At 48.6% G+C, this 13,510-nt stretch overlaps 1 protein-coding gene across 7 annotated transcripts; it reads left to right on the top strand.

The window, feature by feature from the left end:
• The first annotated feature begins 93 nt into the window (after window positions 1-93).
• On the top strand, window positions 94-11,686 carry PEX5 (peroxisomal biogenesis factor 5). 7 transcript variants are annotated; one of them, XM_075763060.1, is made up of 17 exons: window positions 94-228; window positions 776-979; window positions 1,472-1,507; window positions 1,684-1,816; window positions 2,386-2,520; window positions 3,644-3,749; window positions 4,978-5,068; window positions 5,406-5,522; window positions 5,906-5,998; window positions 6,171-6,290; window positions 6,845-6,988; window positions 9,114-9,184; window positions 9,351-9,566; window positions 9,707-9,872; window positions 10,073-10,230; window positions 10,565-10,635; window positions 10,873-11,686. In XM_075763060.1, exons 2-17 carry the CDS (start codon window positions 830-832, stop codon window positions 10,944-10,946), a joined length of 1,881 nt encoding a protein of 626 aa, XP_075619175.1. In that variant the 5' UTR covers window positions 94-228; window positions 776-829; the 3' UTR covers window positions 10,947-11,686. The 7 variants fall into 7 exon arrangements, with proteins under 7 accessions (XP_075619175.1, XP_075619160.1, XP_075619169.1 ...); XM_075763045.1 differs by having other exon boundaries at window positions 10,565-11,686; XM_075763050.1 differs by lacking the exon at window positions 94-228 and adding an exon at window positions 269-403 and having other exon boundaries at window positions 10,565-11,686.
• The last annotated feature ends 1,824 nt before the right edge of the window (window positions 11,687-13,510 follow it).

Below are 13,510 nucleotides of genomic sequence, written 5' to 3'. Positions count from 1 at the left end.
GCAGCTCCGGCTGCGCCCGACTGTCGCCTGCTGCAGGGAGGCCGGGCGGCGGGAGGGACCCGAGCGGCCGGGGCCGGGGCCGAGCAGGGGCAGGGCCTCCGGGCGCTGGCAGCCCGCGGGACGCTGGCCCTTTAAGGCGCTCTGGTGCGGCCCTCGCGGGGTGCCTGGCCCTTTAAGGGCTGGCCCCGCCCCCCACCCCGTGAGCCCCGCGAGCCCTGGCAGTCCCAGGTACAGTGGCGGGTGGGGGTAGCCTCGCCGGCCCCTGCTGCCCCCCCCCCTCCTGTTCTATGCGCCCGTGTGGGGCGGGGAGCGCTGGGCCGGGGGTGCCGCCGCCTGGGCGGCTGGCGGGAGGGGCGGGCGGGGGCGCGGGACTCGTTGGGGAGGCCGCGGCCTTGCTGTCCTGGTGAGCGGGTGTCCTCTCCCTGGCAGCGGGCGGGGGCTGGGCCGGGGCCGGGGCCGGGGGGGGGGAGTCCCGCTCCCCGGGGCGTCGGGGCTCTTCCTGGTCATGGGAGCTGTGCCCGCCCGCGCTGCGCTCGGCCGCGCTGGGAGCCGGCGGGGGAGCTGGCGCTGTGGTGGCATGCCTCTGAGCCCGGCCCCCGCCCCTGCGGGCTCGGGGCCTCCCCGCCCGGGCAGGCGGAGGCAACAGCCGGCCTCACGCTCGCAGGGGCGAGAGGGCTGGTGGGTGGTCGCCGGGTCAGGGCCCGGCGCCGGTCGGCTCTGGCAGCCGTTCGCTCTGCCTGGCGTTCACCCGGTGTCTGTGCCGTCCCGGGGCCAGGTGCAGGCCCGGTAGGGTTTGGCGCCGACCTTCTCTCCCTCCCTGCCTGGCGCCATGGCCATGAGGGAGCTGGTGGAACCGGAGTGCGGGGGCTCCAACCCCCTCATGAAGCTGGCCGGCCACTTCACCCAGGACAAAGCCTTGCGCCAGGAAGGACTTCAGGGCCCGCTGGCCTGGCCCCCTGGGGCTCCCGGAGCTGTGGCCGTGAGTGTTGCCTTGCTTGCTGGGCTGGGGGTGAGGCCTGCCCGCGTCTGGGTCTGTCTGAATGGGGTGGGGGTGTGCTGGCTGAAGGGGGTGTGGGGTGAGCAGTACCGGGGGGCTGTTGATGCAGACAGGTGCAGTGTTGCTTTTTTCTGGGGAAAGAGGCCGTGGGGTCACCTGATTTGTCCTGCAGGGTTATAGGGTGAGGGCCTGTTTGTGGAACCTGTGTTCATGGGTGCTCAGAGGATGTTGGTGGCTGTGGTGGGCTGTATGCCTTACTGTCACAGGCCCTAACCCAGACAGTGGTGGGAGGGAGTTGGACAGTATCACTTAAAGTATTCCTTGTCCTTTAGCTAAGTAGGTAGCTAATGCAATAAAATTCTGACGGCCTAAGCTCAAGGAAGAGGAAGATGTAAACTAACGAGGCCACAGGGTGTGTGTTGAGAGGGGTATGGGGTCAAAGCTGTTGGGATAATTGCCCACTATTCCCTGTAGGTATCAAAACCACTGGGAGTGGCCACTGAAGATGAGGTAAGAACAGATTGATGCATCTCCTTACAGCTTTTCTCATTAATGCTGTTTGCTATTTTCCCCTTTACCTGATATTAATCTCTCCTTCTGACAAGCCCATGTCTTTCTCTCATGCTCCATGGCTCTGCCTGTTCATCTTCTATGCTATGTTTGTAATCCGTCTCTGTCTTTGACAGCTGGTTGGAGAGTTCCTGCAAGAGCAGAATGCCCCTCTACTGTCCCGTCCACCCCAGACCTTTAAGATGGATGACCTGTTGGCCGAGATGCAAGAGATTGAACAATCAAGCTTCCGACAGGCCCCTCAGCGAGGTGAGGGGAGCTAGAAGGTGGAGAGCTGGAAAAGATCTTGGTGTTCTGGTTAAGCTCCTAGCAGGGTGGTTCCCGTCTCTTCAGCACTTGTGAGATTGTATCTGGAGTATTGTTTCTAGATTTGGGCTTCCCAGTACACTGACATACTGGAATAAGTCCAGTGGAGATCAGTAAGGTGTTTAGGGACTGGAATATGTAGTGTAAGAGGAAAGGCTGAGGGATCCGGGTTTGGTCAGCTTAGGGAAGAGGTGTCTAAGGGGCAGAGGGAGTGGGAAGTGGAATGTCTAGTTGCTGTCTTCAGCAGCTGCGGCCAGGATCTGCACAGTGATACACAGCATAAGGACAAGGGTGTTGGACATAATTTGTGGAAGGGGAACTGACTAGATGTAAGGAAACGCTTCTTCCCTTGGAGGGCGGTTCAGTATTGGAACAGGTGCTTTTATTCTAACAGGTCTTTTTATTCTAACAAAGAGAAAATGAAAGATCAGAGATAATGAGGGCTAGCCTGGAACACTTAAATGATGCCTTTGAGTCCTCTGATCCTCACTTCTGTTTTTTTCTTCTTGTAGCTCCCGGTGTGGCAGCCCTGGCACTGTCTGAAAACTGGACCCAGGAATTCTTGGCTGCAGCAGATAGTGCTGGTGATGTCTCTTCAGATTACAATGAGGCTGACTGGTCGCAGGAGTTCATTGCTGAAGTGACAGGTGAAGGGGCGCTTTTGGAATTACTGTCAAGATGTTGCCCAGTCACATGCCTGTGTGCAGTGAAGAGTCACTGAATGTGAAATTGGAGTAATGCTTTGGGCCCAGCAGTTAGTGTTTACTGTAGCAGCTTTAACGGGGGTGGGGGGGAAAGCTGCTTTGTGATGGCTTAGTCTAATTGCGAACAGTGTGGTGTGGAAGCTTTTATTCAGGTGTAAGGGTCTTCTGTTTAGCTTGGGTTACTTGGAGAACTTAGGAGAAGCAGGCTATTCAAACTGCTTTTATAAAAATTAATATGATTCAACAGATGCAAATTCTGGAGATGGTCTGGTACTGCTTCATGCTTACATATTCTCCAATTCCCACTCTTAAGGCTAAATTTGCCTTTGGTGCAAAGGTAAATACTGTTTAGTGTGCTTTGGCCAAATACTTTTTGTCCGTTTCATGGAAGTAAAGGGATGTTGCACCTTGGAAATGTGCAAAGTGAATGTTTCTGGCCCAAAGGTTGAGCTTTCTGTCTCAAGCAAGCCAGTAGTTTATCTGAAAAGCCATCCTGCATTGTGTATAGAGCCAGGGCTGGAATAGGGTCCAGGCACCATCAATGACCTAATCTGGAAGTTATGAGTAAGATTTAAATAGTTGCTATTCACTTCTCCAGGAGTAGCCACTGTAGAGAGCCAGGTAGTCCCATTCTTTGATCTTCACTCTTTATACTTCTGGGAGTATAAATCAGTATTTACACAAAGGTCTTTGAGAAAGTTTTGATGAAAACCTAGTGCTGTGTAGGTTGTGCTGTTGACAGAGACTTGTAATGCATTGCTAATTTTCTTGACCTACATAGTATCCTGCATGGAGCAGACGAATAAGTTGTGAAATTCAAGTAGAAAATCATAAGCATGTTGGCACCACAGTGGCATCTGTATTAATACGTAGTGAACCTAAGGCTTGATTTTTAGATCAGAATAAACAGAGTTAGAAGAAACAAGTGTAAACAATTTTTCTTCGAAGAGGTCTTTGCTGTATGTTAGCTATCTGTGTAAAGAGGAAAGAGCAAAATCTGAAATGAATCTGAGTGATGGTCTGCCTTTCTTAATCTTCTCCCCATTCTTCCTGATGTCCTATGCAGATCCGCTGTCTGTGTCTCCTGCCAAGTGGGCAGAAGAATACCTAGAGCAGTCAGAGGAGAAACTGTGGCTTGGGGTATCAGAAGACCAGTCTTTGGCAGATAAATGGTGAGTTTGTTTTCTCAAAGACTAATTATTGCTGCTAGGCACTTGAATGAGTGAAGTTTGGATAGGTGATAGAAATCAGTTATGGTCTGAATGCTTTTGAGTCATTTAACTTTGATTGATGGTCTCAGGCCTTTGGTTTCAGAGAAAGGAGGAAACAATGCTTGGAGACTGAAATTTTTGAGATCCCAGCTTTTGTATTTTCTAGTTCCAGGAAGATACTGTGATCGTGTAGGCTAACTTAATCTCATGTCTAATGCAAAGCTCCTTAAAGTGATTTCAGGAGTGAACTCAGGAACTCCTAATCAAGCAGAACTTTTTTCCACAACAGATTCTTTTTTAGATTTAGAGATCTCAAGTACTAGACACTACTAGCTGTAAACTTTCATCGCTTTATTCTCCCTATTTGACAAACCATATCCAGCCTTTCCTCTGCATATTTCTAGATTCAGCCTTTCAGACATTATTTTCATGTGTTTTTGTGTAGCAGATTAAAAAATGGTCTACTACTACAAATCTCTATATAGGTACATGTTAACTACAGTAAATTTTTTCAATTAAAGCAGCAAAACACAAGAAATTTGGGCTGCTTAGGTCTTTCCCTAAAAGAGATTTTGCATATTTGGATTCTCCTTCCTCCTGGCTTTTGCCTTTTCTGATACTTTTCTGCAAATATGGGCATTCCTGAGGTACTGCTGCCAGTTCCAAAGACTTCACTAAGACTGGATGTAGTGGTAACACCTAGAACTGGTCTTATCCTGTGTAAGCCAGACAACATAGTTTCACATGCTTGCTATGAGCCCTCAATCCTCTGGAGTTGATGCTTTTCTAAGACACTGTTCCTCTTCCATAAGCACGACCTACTTTCTTTGTTTCTAGACATATGACCTTGTTTATGATAGTGCTAAAACTTGCAATGTTTGATAGCATGTGAGCTTGCCAAGGAATCCAGACTGTTCTGCAGAACTGTGCTGTCACTGTAATTGTTTAATTCTGCTACCGTTTGTGTCGGTCACTTGCACAGTTAACCTAGTAGTAATTTGGAATTTTTACAGGTGGATAAAGGTACTGAATCACTTGGGAGAACCCCAGAATCTTTAAGGGAGGGATTGTGTCCCTCAATACTGTTGTTGGGCCCATTGTGTAGACTGTTGTTAGTGAGAGTTCACTGTTACAGTATCAGACTGGTATCAGACTATCTCTTTTCCTTTTACTGCCTCTATGAACACAGGTATGAGGAATATCAACCTGAGGATGATCTTAAGAAAACTGTTAGTGATTTCCTCTCTAAAGTGGATGATCCAAAACTCAAGAATTCTGAGGTGAGAAATTCCCTGGCTGGGGCTGACAGATATCTAGTGTGAATAAGAGGTGTGGGGAGTTGAGAAGGGGGAAGACAGTAAAGGAATAAAGCCTCCTGCTGTGTCCCGTGTTTCCATTTCTTCCCTGATTCCTAGAAGTTGAACCCTACAATCCACTCTAGATGTTATCCACCTCTACCACATGACTGTTGTGAAGTCCTCTCCTCCCTACCTTTTTGGGCCTTTTGTGCTCGCTTTGCAGAGAGAAGTCCTCTTAATGAAGGAGGGGGGCATGGGCAGAGGGCTTGTTGGCAAAGCATCTGCCCAGCTCCACCCTTGTTTCATTTCTCTGCCACAGTTCCTAAAGTTTGTCCGCCAGATCGGAGATGGGAGGGTATCGATCGAAGCTAATCAGGTGACCCACAGAGACCAAGATCAGGCAGAGCAATGGGCAGCTGAGTTTATACAGCAGCAGGTAGGAGCCCCAGCCCTATGTGCTCTGAAGGAGGAAAGCTCTTTGCCACAGTGCACAGTCTGGGAGCGAGGGAGAATGGCAAGTCCAACTCTCTGCAATGCTTTACTAATGACTAGGCTGGGGGAGGCAAGGGAGGGGATGTTGGGCTCTTCTTAGCAGAGTCTAGCCAGAAACTGGGAAGGTGTTTGGGCAGTGTGAGTCTTCTCATCTGTAGCACCTGGGAAGAAGGGGATGTCCAAATGAACGCTCTCCACTTTACACAGGCCATTGGTTCTTGGTGATAGGGAGGAGGGATCATCACAGGCCCTCCTGCTGTTTTGGGATGTGCCCTGAGGTTGCCAAATTCTAAAAAGAAAGGTGTGTTTCTTTTTCCAAACTCCCAGGGGGCATCCGATGCCTGGGTGGATCAATTTGCGCGATCTGGGAACATGTCAACTCTTGATACGGAATTTGAGCAGGCAAAGACTGCTGTAGAGGTAAAGCTGATGGAGGAGGAGGGCTGGGGTACCAACTGAGAGCCTGTGGGTAGGGTTACCTCTCTCCTTTGCATGCTGTGAGGATGGCTAGAAACATTTAAGAGGGTGTTCTCTGGGGTGTCTATAGAGCTCAGTTTAAGGTGACTCTAGTTGCTTTCTGTTTTGCTTTCAGTCAGATGTGGACTTCTGGGACAAACTTCAGGCAGAATGGGAGGAGATGGCCAAGAGAGATGCAGAGGCTCACCCTTGGCTCTGTGATTATGAAGACCTCAGCTCCTCATCATATGACAAGGTAATAGAGAACAGAGTCTCTCAGCCTTGGCACTGTGATGGACTGCCTTGAGGAGACTGGCAGTATATCTGCCTTGCAGGTGAGCTCCATGGACCCCAAATGCTGCTAGGATTCCTTCTCGCACTGATCTTCTGCTGTCACTTGCACCCTCATCCCAGATCAGCTAAGGGTTAAACAAATGCTGTTTTCACTTGTGCTTGTCCGCAAATGCTGCCTAGTTCTTGCCCAACACCAAATAACAGTTAGTGCTGGGATTCTTTGCAATGAATACTGGTGCTGTCACGCCCCGCCCTCAGCTGATGGGGCCCACACCAGATGTTTAGTCTCTGTTGCAACTTACTCCAGGTCAGCTTTGGGGGAATTCTTCAGCACAGACCAGGCAGGAAGAAGAGCCATTGTTCTCTGATCTGCTACAAACTAGCAGAGAGGACTAGTTGCTGGCTGGTCTGCAGTTTGAGTGTTTCTGATGCAGCAAGACTAGACTGTACTGTAGAGAGTGCTTATTTCCCTAAGCCTGTCTCCTAGCATTAGCCCCCATCTGTCTTATTTGCTAGGGTTACCAGTTTGAGGAAGATAATCCCATGAGAGATCACCCGGATGCATTTGAAGAGGGGCGGAAACGCTTGGAGGAAGGTGACCTCCCCAATGCTGTCTTGCTCTTTGAGGCTGCAGTGCAACAGAAGCCAGATCATATGGAGGTGAGTGAGAGCAGAGATAACAGGCCGGGACCAGATGTCCTGCTGCTTGGATCCTTCCCTTGTGAGATGTCAGGGTGTGTGTAGAAAACTTACTTTAGTGTTAAGAGCTGTGCAGGGTGTATGAAAACATCTCATTTTTCTGTGGCTGTGGGTCTGTAGCTGATGTATGTGAATCCCTAGGAGGGCTGTGGGCAAGGAAGTTTGTGATGAAGATCAGTTACAAAAAGTACAAAGACTCTGATCCAGAACTGTGTAAAATCTTTGGAGCATGTGAGACTGTGCATGGAACCAAGATAAGGAGTTCTGATCTCTTAAGTTGCTTCTGTGGAAGTCTTTATTGGCATTGCAAGTTTGGAGATGCTTATGACTGATAACTGCTCTCAATATCTGTATTAAAGACTAATTCTGAGCAGCTCGTTAGACTAGGGGTCCTGGTTAGGCCTTCCATCTAGATGCCAGGAGAAGATGTAACCCAGAAGGGTTGAGAGATGGCTTGGGTGTCTTCATAGTCTTCATCTGAAGCTGTGGGTCAGAGAATGATTTTTATACTGAGGATGAGTTTCCAGCTCCTAATTCAGTGAATACTTATTTCCATAAAGCACTTCAGCTTCTGCAGGATGGATTGAGAAATGGAATAGTCTGTGTGCCTTTGACCAGAGGTAGAGGACATGGATGTTCTCAGGAGGAAGAGGAAGAATGCAAAATACACCCACGTCTGTTTCTGGAGTGCCTGCCTCAAGGATGCTGAATTCTCAGTGTGTCTGGTTCAAGCTCTGCTAATTGTATATGATGGGAAATACCCAATTTGTTAATCCTGAGGCTTAGATGACAGTGACCTCTCAGAACAGAAGTTCTTGGCTTCTGGAAATACATGCATCTAACTTTCTAAGGTACTGGGAGTAGGTGAAAAGCAAGCAGAGTTTTGGAGATATAATTTAGCTTTAAAATGATCAGAAGGGGTTGCTGACAGTCCTTTAGAATCAATGCATTCTTATCATAGGCAGCATGGGCTGCGGGCTGAGTGTAATGGAGAGGTAGTTGAAACCTTAGGGGAGGAAATCTTGGGTCAGTTCTGGCTAGCTATATTGAAAGCATTCTGAATTCTTCTACTGTGACGGTGCAGAAAGCACAGGAGAAATCAAGACTTCACAGTGATCAAAGAGACTTGAGTAATTGCTCTGAAGGAAATGTCATGGTTGCTTTGGTCCAGATCACAACTTTACCTTGAATCTCAGCTCTTCTGCCTGCAGAACACTATGCAGTTATCACTGGTCAGCTCTTCTTGAGTTGCAACTGTATGGTGAGACATTAGAGATTTGAGACAGTAGATTGCGTCTTGCTTGTGGTGGCTTGTGCAGTGTGCCTGGGTCTTTGCTAATGAAAGTTTCCTTCCTTGAGACAGTGGATACTGCGTTTTGTGACTTGCATTCAAAAAGCAGGTACTTCCTGCTGACAGTTCAGCCAACTATCTAGCCTATTTTTGAGCAAGGGCTGTGGTTATCAACATAAAGTGAACAGGTACTTTGGATTTAGTGCCTTAAATATTCCCTATGTCAGCAGCCTGAAGGTGGAAGTGGTTTTCATGTACTAGTGTCATGATGATTGAAGACTCAGTAAAATAACAGTGCTTCTATATTCAGGTCTGGTGGTCAAGTCCAAGATTTTCACTTGCTAATGGACTACTGCACAAGTATATACAGCTGCCTACCTTGGGGGTCTCATTATTAGCACTGCTGCTATGCCATTTTGTTCTTGGGAAATAAGAGATCTGCTTCTCCCTCCTTCATCTGCAGTTTGACCACAGTTAGAAGTTAAAAGTGGAGATTCTGTGACTTAAAAGTATAAAACTGCCAACAGTTGCTTTATGATAGATCTTCAGGTAGACATTCATTTCTTTTCACTATAACAACACCAGTTTTATTGGCCTTGAGGACCTATGTGCCATAAAGCCTATATGTCTTTCAAGAGAAACTTTTATCTGTGGCTAATGTGTATACTTGCATATATTTGGTCTCACTCTAAAAATGTGTGGGATAATGCAGTGGATGTAATCGCTGTGGCTTATCAGCTGATCTTTTTCTCTGGATGTGAAGAAGTCTGACTTCGTGCATCTTATCTTCTCCAGGCCTGGCAATATCTGGGAACCACCCAAGCAGAGAATGAACAGGAGCTCTTGGCAATCAGTGCCCTCAGACAGTGAGTGTTGCAGAAGAGCTTCTGAGCATGGCTCCTTGTCTAATGCGTAGTGCCACAAGGACCACATGGCTAGCATGGTGTGCTGTGTCTCGATTGTGTTACCTCCTGTATCTGGGCATCTCCCAGACTGATTTAATACTGTATTCATTTTTTCTTTGACCTGCAGGTGTTTGGAACTGCAGCCTGGGAACCTAACGGCACTTATGGCTTTAGCGGTCAGCTTCACCAATGAGTCCTTGCAGAAGCAGGCATGTGAGACACTGCGGGACTGGCTACGCCATAAAGCAGACTATGCCCACCTGCTGGAGAAGGAACCAGAGGACAGTGTCTCAGGGACAAACCTGGGGCCTTCCAAGCGTGTCCTCGGTTCCCTGCTTTCAGAGTGAGTTAGGGTTACAAATTTCAGCCTTCAGCTGAAAAGCTTTTTGGATGGTTGGGACTGGTCCAGGCAGGAGCAGAGAGGGCAACCCAAGGCCAGCTCTCTCCACAGTACACCAATATCTTTGTTCTGTGTTTTTCCAGCTCGCTGTTCGTAGAGGTGAAAGAGCTGTTCTTAGCAGCTGTGCGCAGCAACCCCTCAACTGTGGATCCTGATGTTCAGTGTGGTCTGGGTGTCCTTTTCAACCTTAGCGGCGAGTATGAGAAGGCTGTGGATTGCTTCAGTGCCGCACTCAGTGTGCGCCCCAATGTAAGAAAGGGCAGACTGTGGATGCTAGAGGTACATGGAGGCTTATGGGTGAAGGTTTGGGTGGAGGTGCTGTGCTGCTGGTATGAGAAGTACATTTTTGGAGTGGAGGAAGAAGACAGACACATGGGGGAGGGAGGGTTGGCTTGGAGCTTAAAAAGATCCAGTTTATCTCAGCCCTTTCTCTCTGCCCCCTCATCCAGGACCATCTTCTATGGAACAAGCTCGGTGCCACCCTGGCCAATGGGAATCGGAGTGAGGAAGCTGTGGCTGCATATCGTCGGGCGCTGGAGCTCCAGCCAGGATACATCCGCTCTCGTTACAACTTGGGCATCAGCTGCATTAATTTAGGCGCCCACCGGTGAGCATAGGTTGCTGTCACCTATGAGCGTGCATGGGTTTGTGGGAGAGAGACTGCAATAGGTTACTCGGGCAGTGCCACGCTACCTGCAGTCTTCCCTTGGCATAGAAGAGCAGAGTGAGTGTGAGGACTCTGCCCTGAGTACAAAGTGTCAGGCAGATGCAGTTGGAGTGGAGGCCATCTGGACTTCAGTTTCTGTTAAGAAGGAAAAGGGGGATCTCTGGTTCTGGAGTGGGGCAGGATCTGGTGAAGAGGGGGAAACTGTTTCAGAAGGGAGTACGTATGAGATGTATCATCTTCTCCTGTAAGCATGTGTATGTTCTCATGTTGACAGTGAGGCTGTGGAGCACTTCTTAGAGGCTTTGCACATGCAGCAGAAGAGCCGAGGTCCACGGGGACAGCAAGGTGCTATGTCTGACAACATCTGGAGCACCCTCCGCATGGCCCTCTCCATGCTGGGACAGAGTGATCTGTATGGGGCAGCTGATGCCCGTGATCTCCCCACACTGCTTCAGGCATTTGGCCTCCAGCAGTGACTCTGGGATGGGCTTCCCTGTGAGTGCAGGGCTCGCCCAGCCCAGCAGTGATCTTCCTTAGAGAGAAAATGTTCACTAGGGTTCACACATATCTTTGCTCTGGTAGGGCAGATCACTGGCAACTGTTTTTTCAAGGACCTCCCACTGAAGCGTGCGACTTCCCCTACCTGTCCGTTGTAGCCTGAGCATCTCTGAGCAGTTCATGTTACCACCTCTGTGACTGACCGACACTCTGCTGTGGTAGGCAGATGATCAAAGAGGGGAAGACAGCGACATCCAGCCCTCTTGCCAGACTGCGTTCGCAGTAATGCCCAGCTCGGCTATGAGAGGTTATGACAGCCATTCTGCAGAGACTGCCTGCTGCTGAATGTGTCTCGAATGCAGGTTGCTCTGGTGGGGTGGGGTTGCCATTTGGTGAAAGGGTGAAAAATTCTGGGTTTTGAGCATGCTTCCCCCATGTATGTGCTTGCATGTGTGTATATGTGGGTTGCTAGGGAAAACTGGGGCAGCCGTCCCCTTTTCTGGGTACTGGTAACTTTGTGGTACAGCCAGATGCTACTTTCTCAGTATCTCTTCATAACTCTTCTGAGAGCAGAGTATTATACTTATGCTAGGGACACAGGTGGAGGCCCTTAGCCTGTCATGGTAAGAGGAGATCCCAGAGTTCAGACTTGAGGGAATGTGATAGGAACAAGTGTCTAAAATGTAACCTCCCCTCCCAGAATTATGGTGGGGAAAGGGTCAAGTCTTAATTTTCACTTGATGATCTGTCACTGTCTTCTGTGCAGAAGTTCCCCATCTTGTCTGTAACTGAATCTTGTTAATTATAAATATCTGTATATGATTCTATTGGGGAAAATGTTTTTAATTGTAAAGTATTTTGTATAATAAAGGGGGGAGAATTAAAATTGCCAAAACTACGTCTTCGTGCCTCTGTTGGAGCTGCATGCGGTGGGTAGTATAGATCTTTGGGGGTATAAGCCCACTGTTTTTCAAGAGATAGATCTGAGTCTCTCTCAGTTTCTATCTCCCTTTTTGACCCAGGTTTTGTTTTATCGATAGCTCATATGCAAATGAAGCTTAAAGGACCTCATTTTGCTGTAGCCTCAGGCTTCAGTTTTGTGAGCCAGCAGAAGAGCTTCCCTGTGCCAAAAGCTCTTTTTTTTTTTTTTTTTTTTTTTCCTTGCTTAGGTTTAGGGGTCAGTGAAGCACTTTTTCCTACCATCTGCAGTGTTACCTCTTTGAGGAACCTGACTGCTGCAGTAGTTGAGATCAGGGGCTTAGGCAGGGAGCACTTACTCTTCCTCTTCCACCAGGCACCTGTTTCTTCGTACCTCTACCTCACAGGCTTGTTTAGCTCTCACTGCTGCAACAATTGGGAGCAAAAAATGTGCGCAGGGAGCAGTTCTCGCTGTGTTTTCTGAGCTCTAGCTTCCCCTGTCTCCCATCCCGCACTGTGGCACCGAAACCACGTACACTGTTCTGAAATTGCTGTAATGCATACAAAACACTTTGCTGCTTGTGCTGTCTAAAAGGAAGTAAAACTGCTTCTGCATCCTGCTCAGATGCTGCTTCTGGTCAGAGATGTGCCTTTTGGTTTTTACTAATTTCAATCCTCCTGTCAGATTCTTCTCTGCTCACCTTAAATCATCTCACAGCATCTGTGCTACCTTTGCTGAGGCCAGATCTTCACCTAGACACTAGTCCCTATTTAGTTTCCCAGAGCTGAGTGATGAGTGAGCTGCCTCTCTCCAGACCATGTCTAACCTTGTCCTGTTAAGACTTCTCTTTGGAACGGAGTGTTGGTGCAGGGAAGAGCAGCTGGCTGATCATATCTGCGTTCTGGTTCCAGTTCACACCTTTTGCCTGCCCTCTGCAACCCTGTCTCTGGCCACCTCCAAATCAGGCTTGCACTGTGGCTGTATCTGAGATCCTACTTTACATTTCCAGCTGCATCCACATCTGCTGTTATTGAGCCCTGTTGTATAGTGGGGGTGGGTAGCAGGTAGTGAGCATTTCAGATTCACAGAAAGGTAAGGCAGTGAGGGGTGTTCGGAGGTCCCTAATGCTCACAGCAGGCCTGACTTGAATGCTAGATCAGGTAGCTGAGGGCCTTATAAATAATCATGCTCTGTATTTTTTGTACTTCTCCCAGTGTACAGAACAGTGGCAGGGCCTGTCACCACTAAAAGCATGTGAAGGATCTCAGCAGACCCTTTTTTGTTCTTAACCAAATCCATGGCATCACAGGACTCAAACTAGATCTTTCATAGGGCACTGGGCATGTGGCCAAAGGGGATGTTCAGTATGTGTTCTTCCACTCATGCTTCTTGCTATGTTTCTGTTGTATTTCTTCCCTCAGTGTTTTGTGTATTTGCTGCATAAGGCCCCAAGAAGTCTTAGAATCTCTTCTCTCTTGGTGTTGGCCTGATTCAACACCCAGTTGGGAGGTACCAGCAAATGAAAATTTGTACTTTGAGATCCTTATACCTCTAGCCAGTGTGCTCCTCATTAGCATCCATGCTTGTCAAGAAGGTTGATGTGCTGCCGTTGTATGCTGTACTTCACCACTGCAGTTTCCTCATCTTGAGCTATTAAGCCTCTTTATGATCCTGGGTTTTCTTGAGTTACAACCCTCCGATCTCTTGTCCTAGGCTCCTACCTTTTTTTTGCCTGTGTGTGCTGAAGTCCTTCCAGTTTGGAAGGGGCTCAGACCAGTCTTTCTCTAGAGGTGGTGACCTGAA

The sequence above is a fragment of the Balearica regulorum genome, chromosome 1 (assembly GCF_011004875.1).
Source record: "Balearica regulorum gibbericeps isolate bBalReg1 chromosome 1, bBalReg1.pri, whole genome shotgun sequence".
Classification (NCBI taxonomy): domain Eukaryota; kingdom Metazoa; phylum Chordata; class Aves; order Gruiformes; family Gruidae; genus Balearica; species Balearica regulorum.
This window is presented reverse-complemented; position numbering and strand designations above follow the sequence as displayed.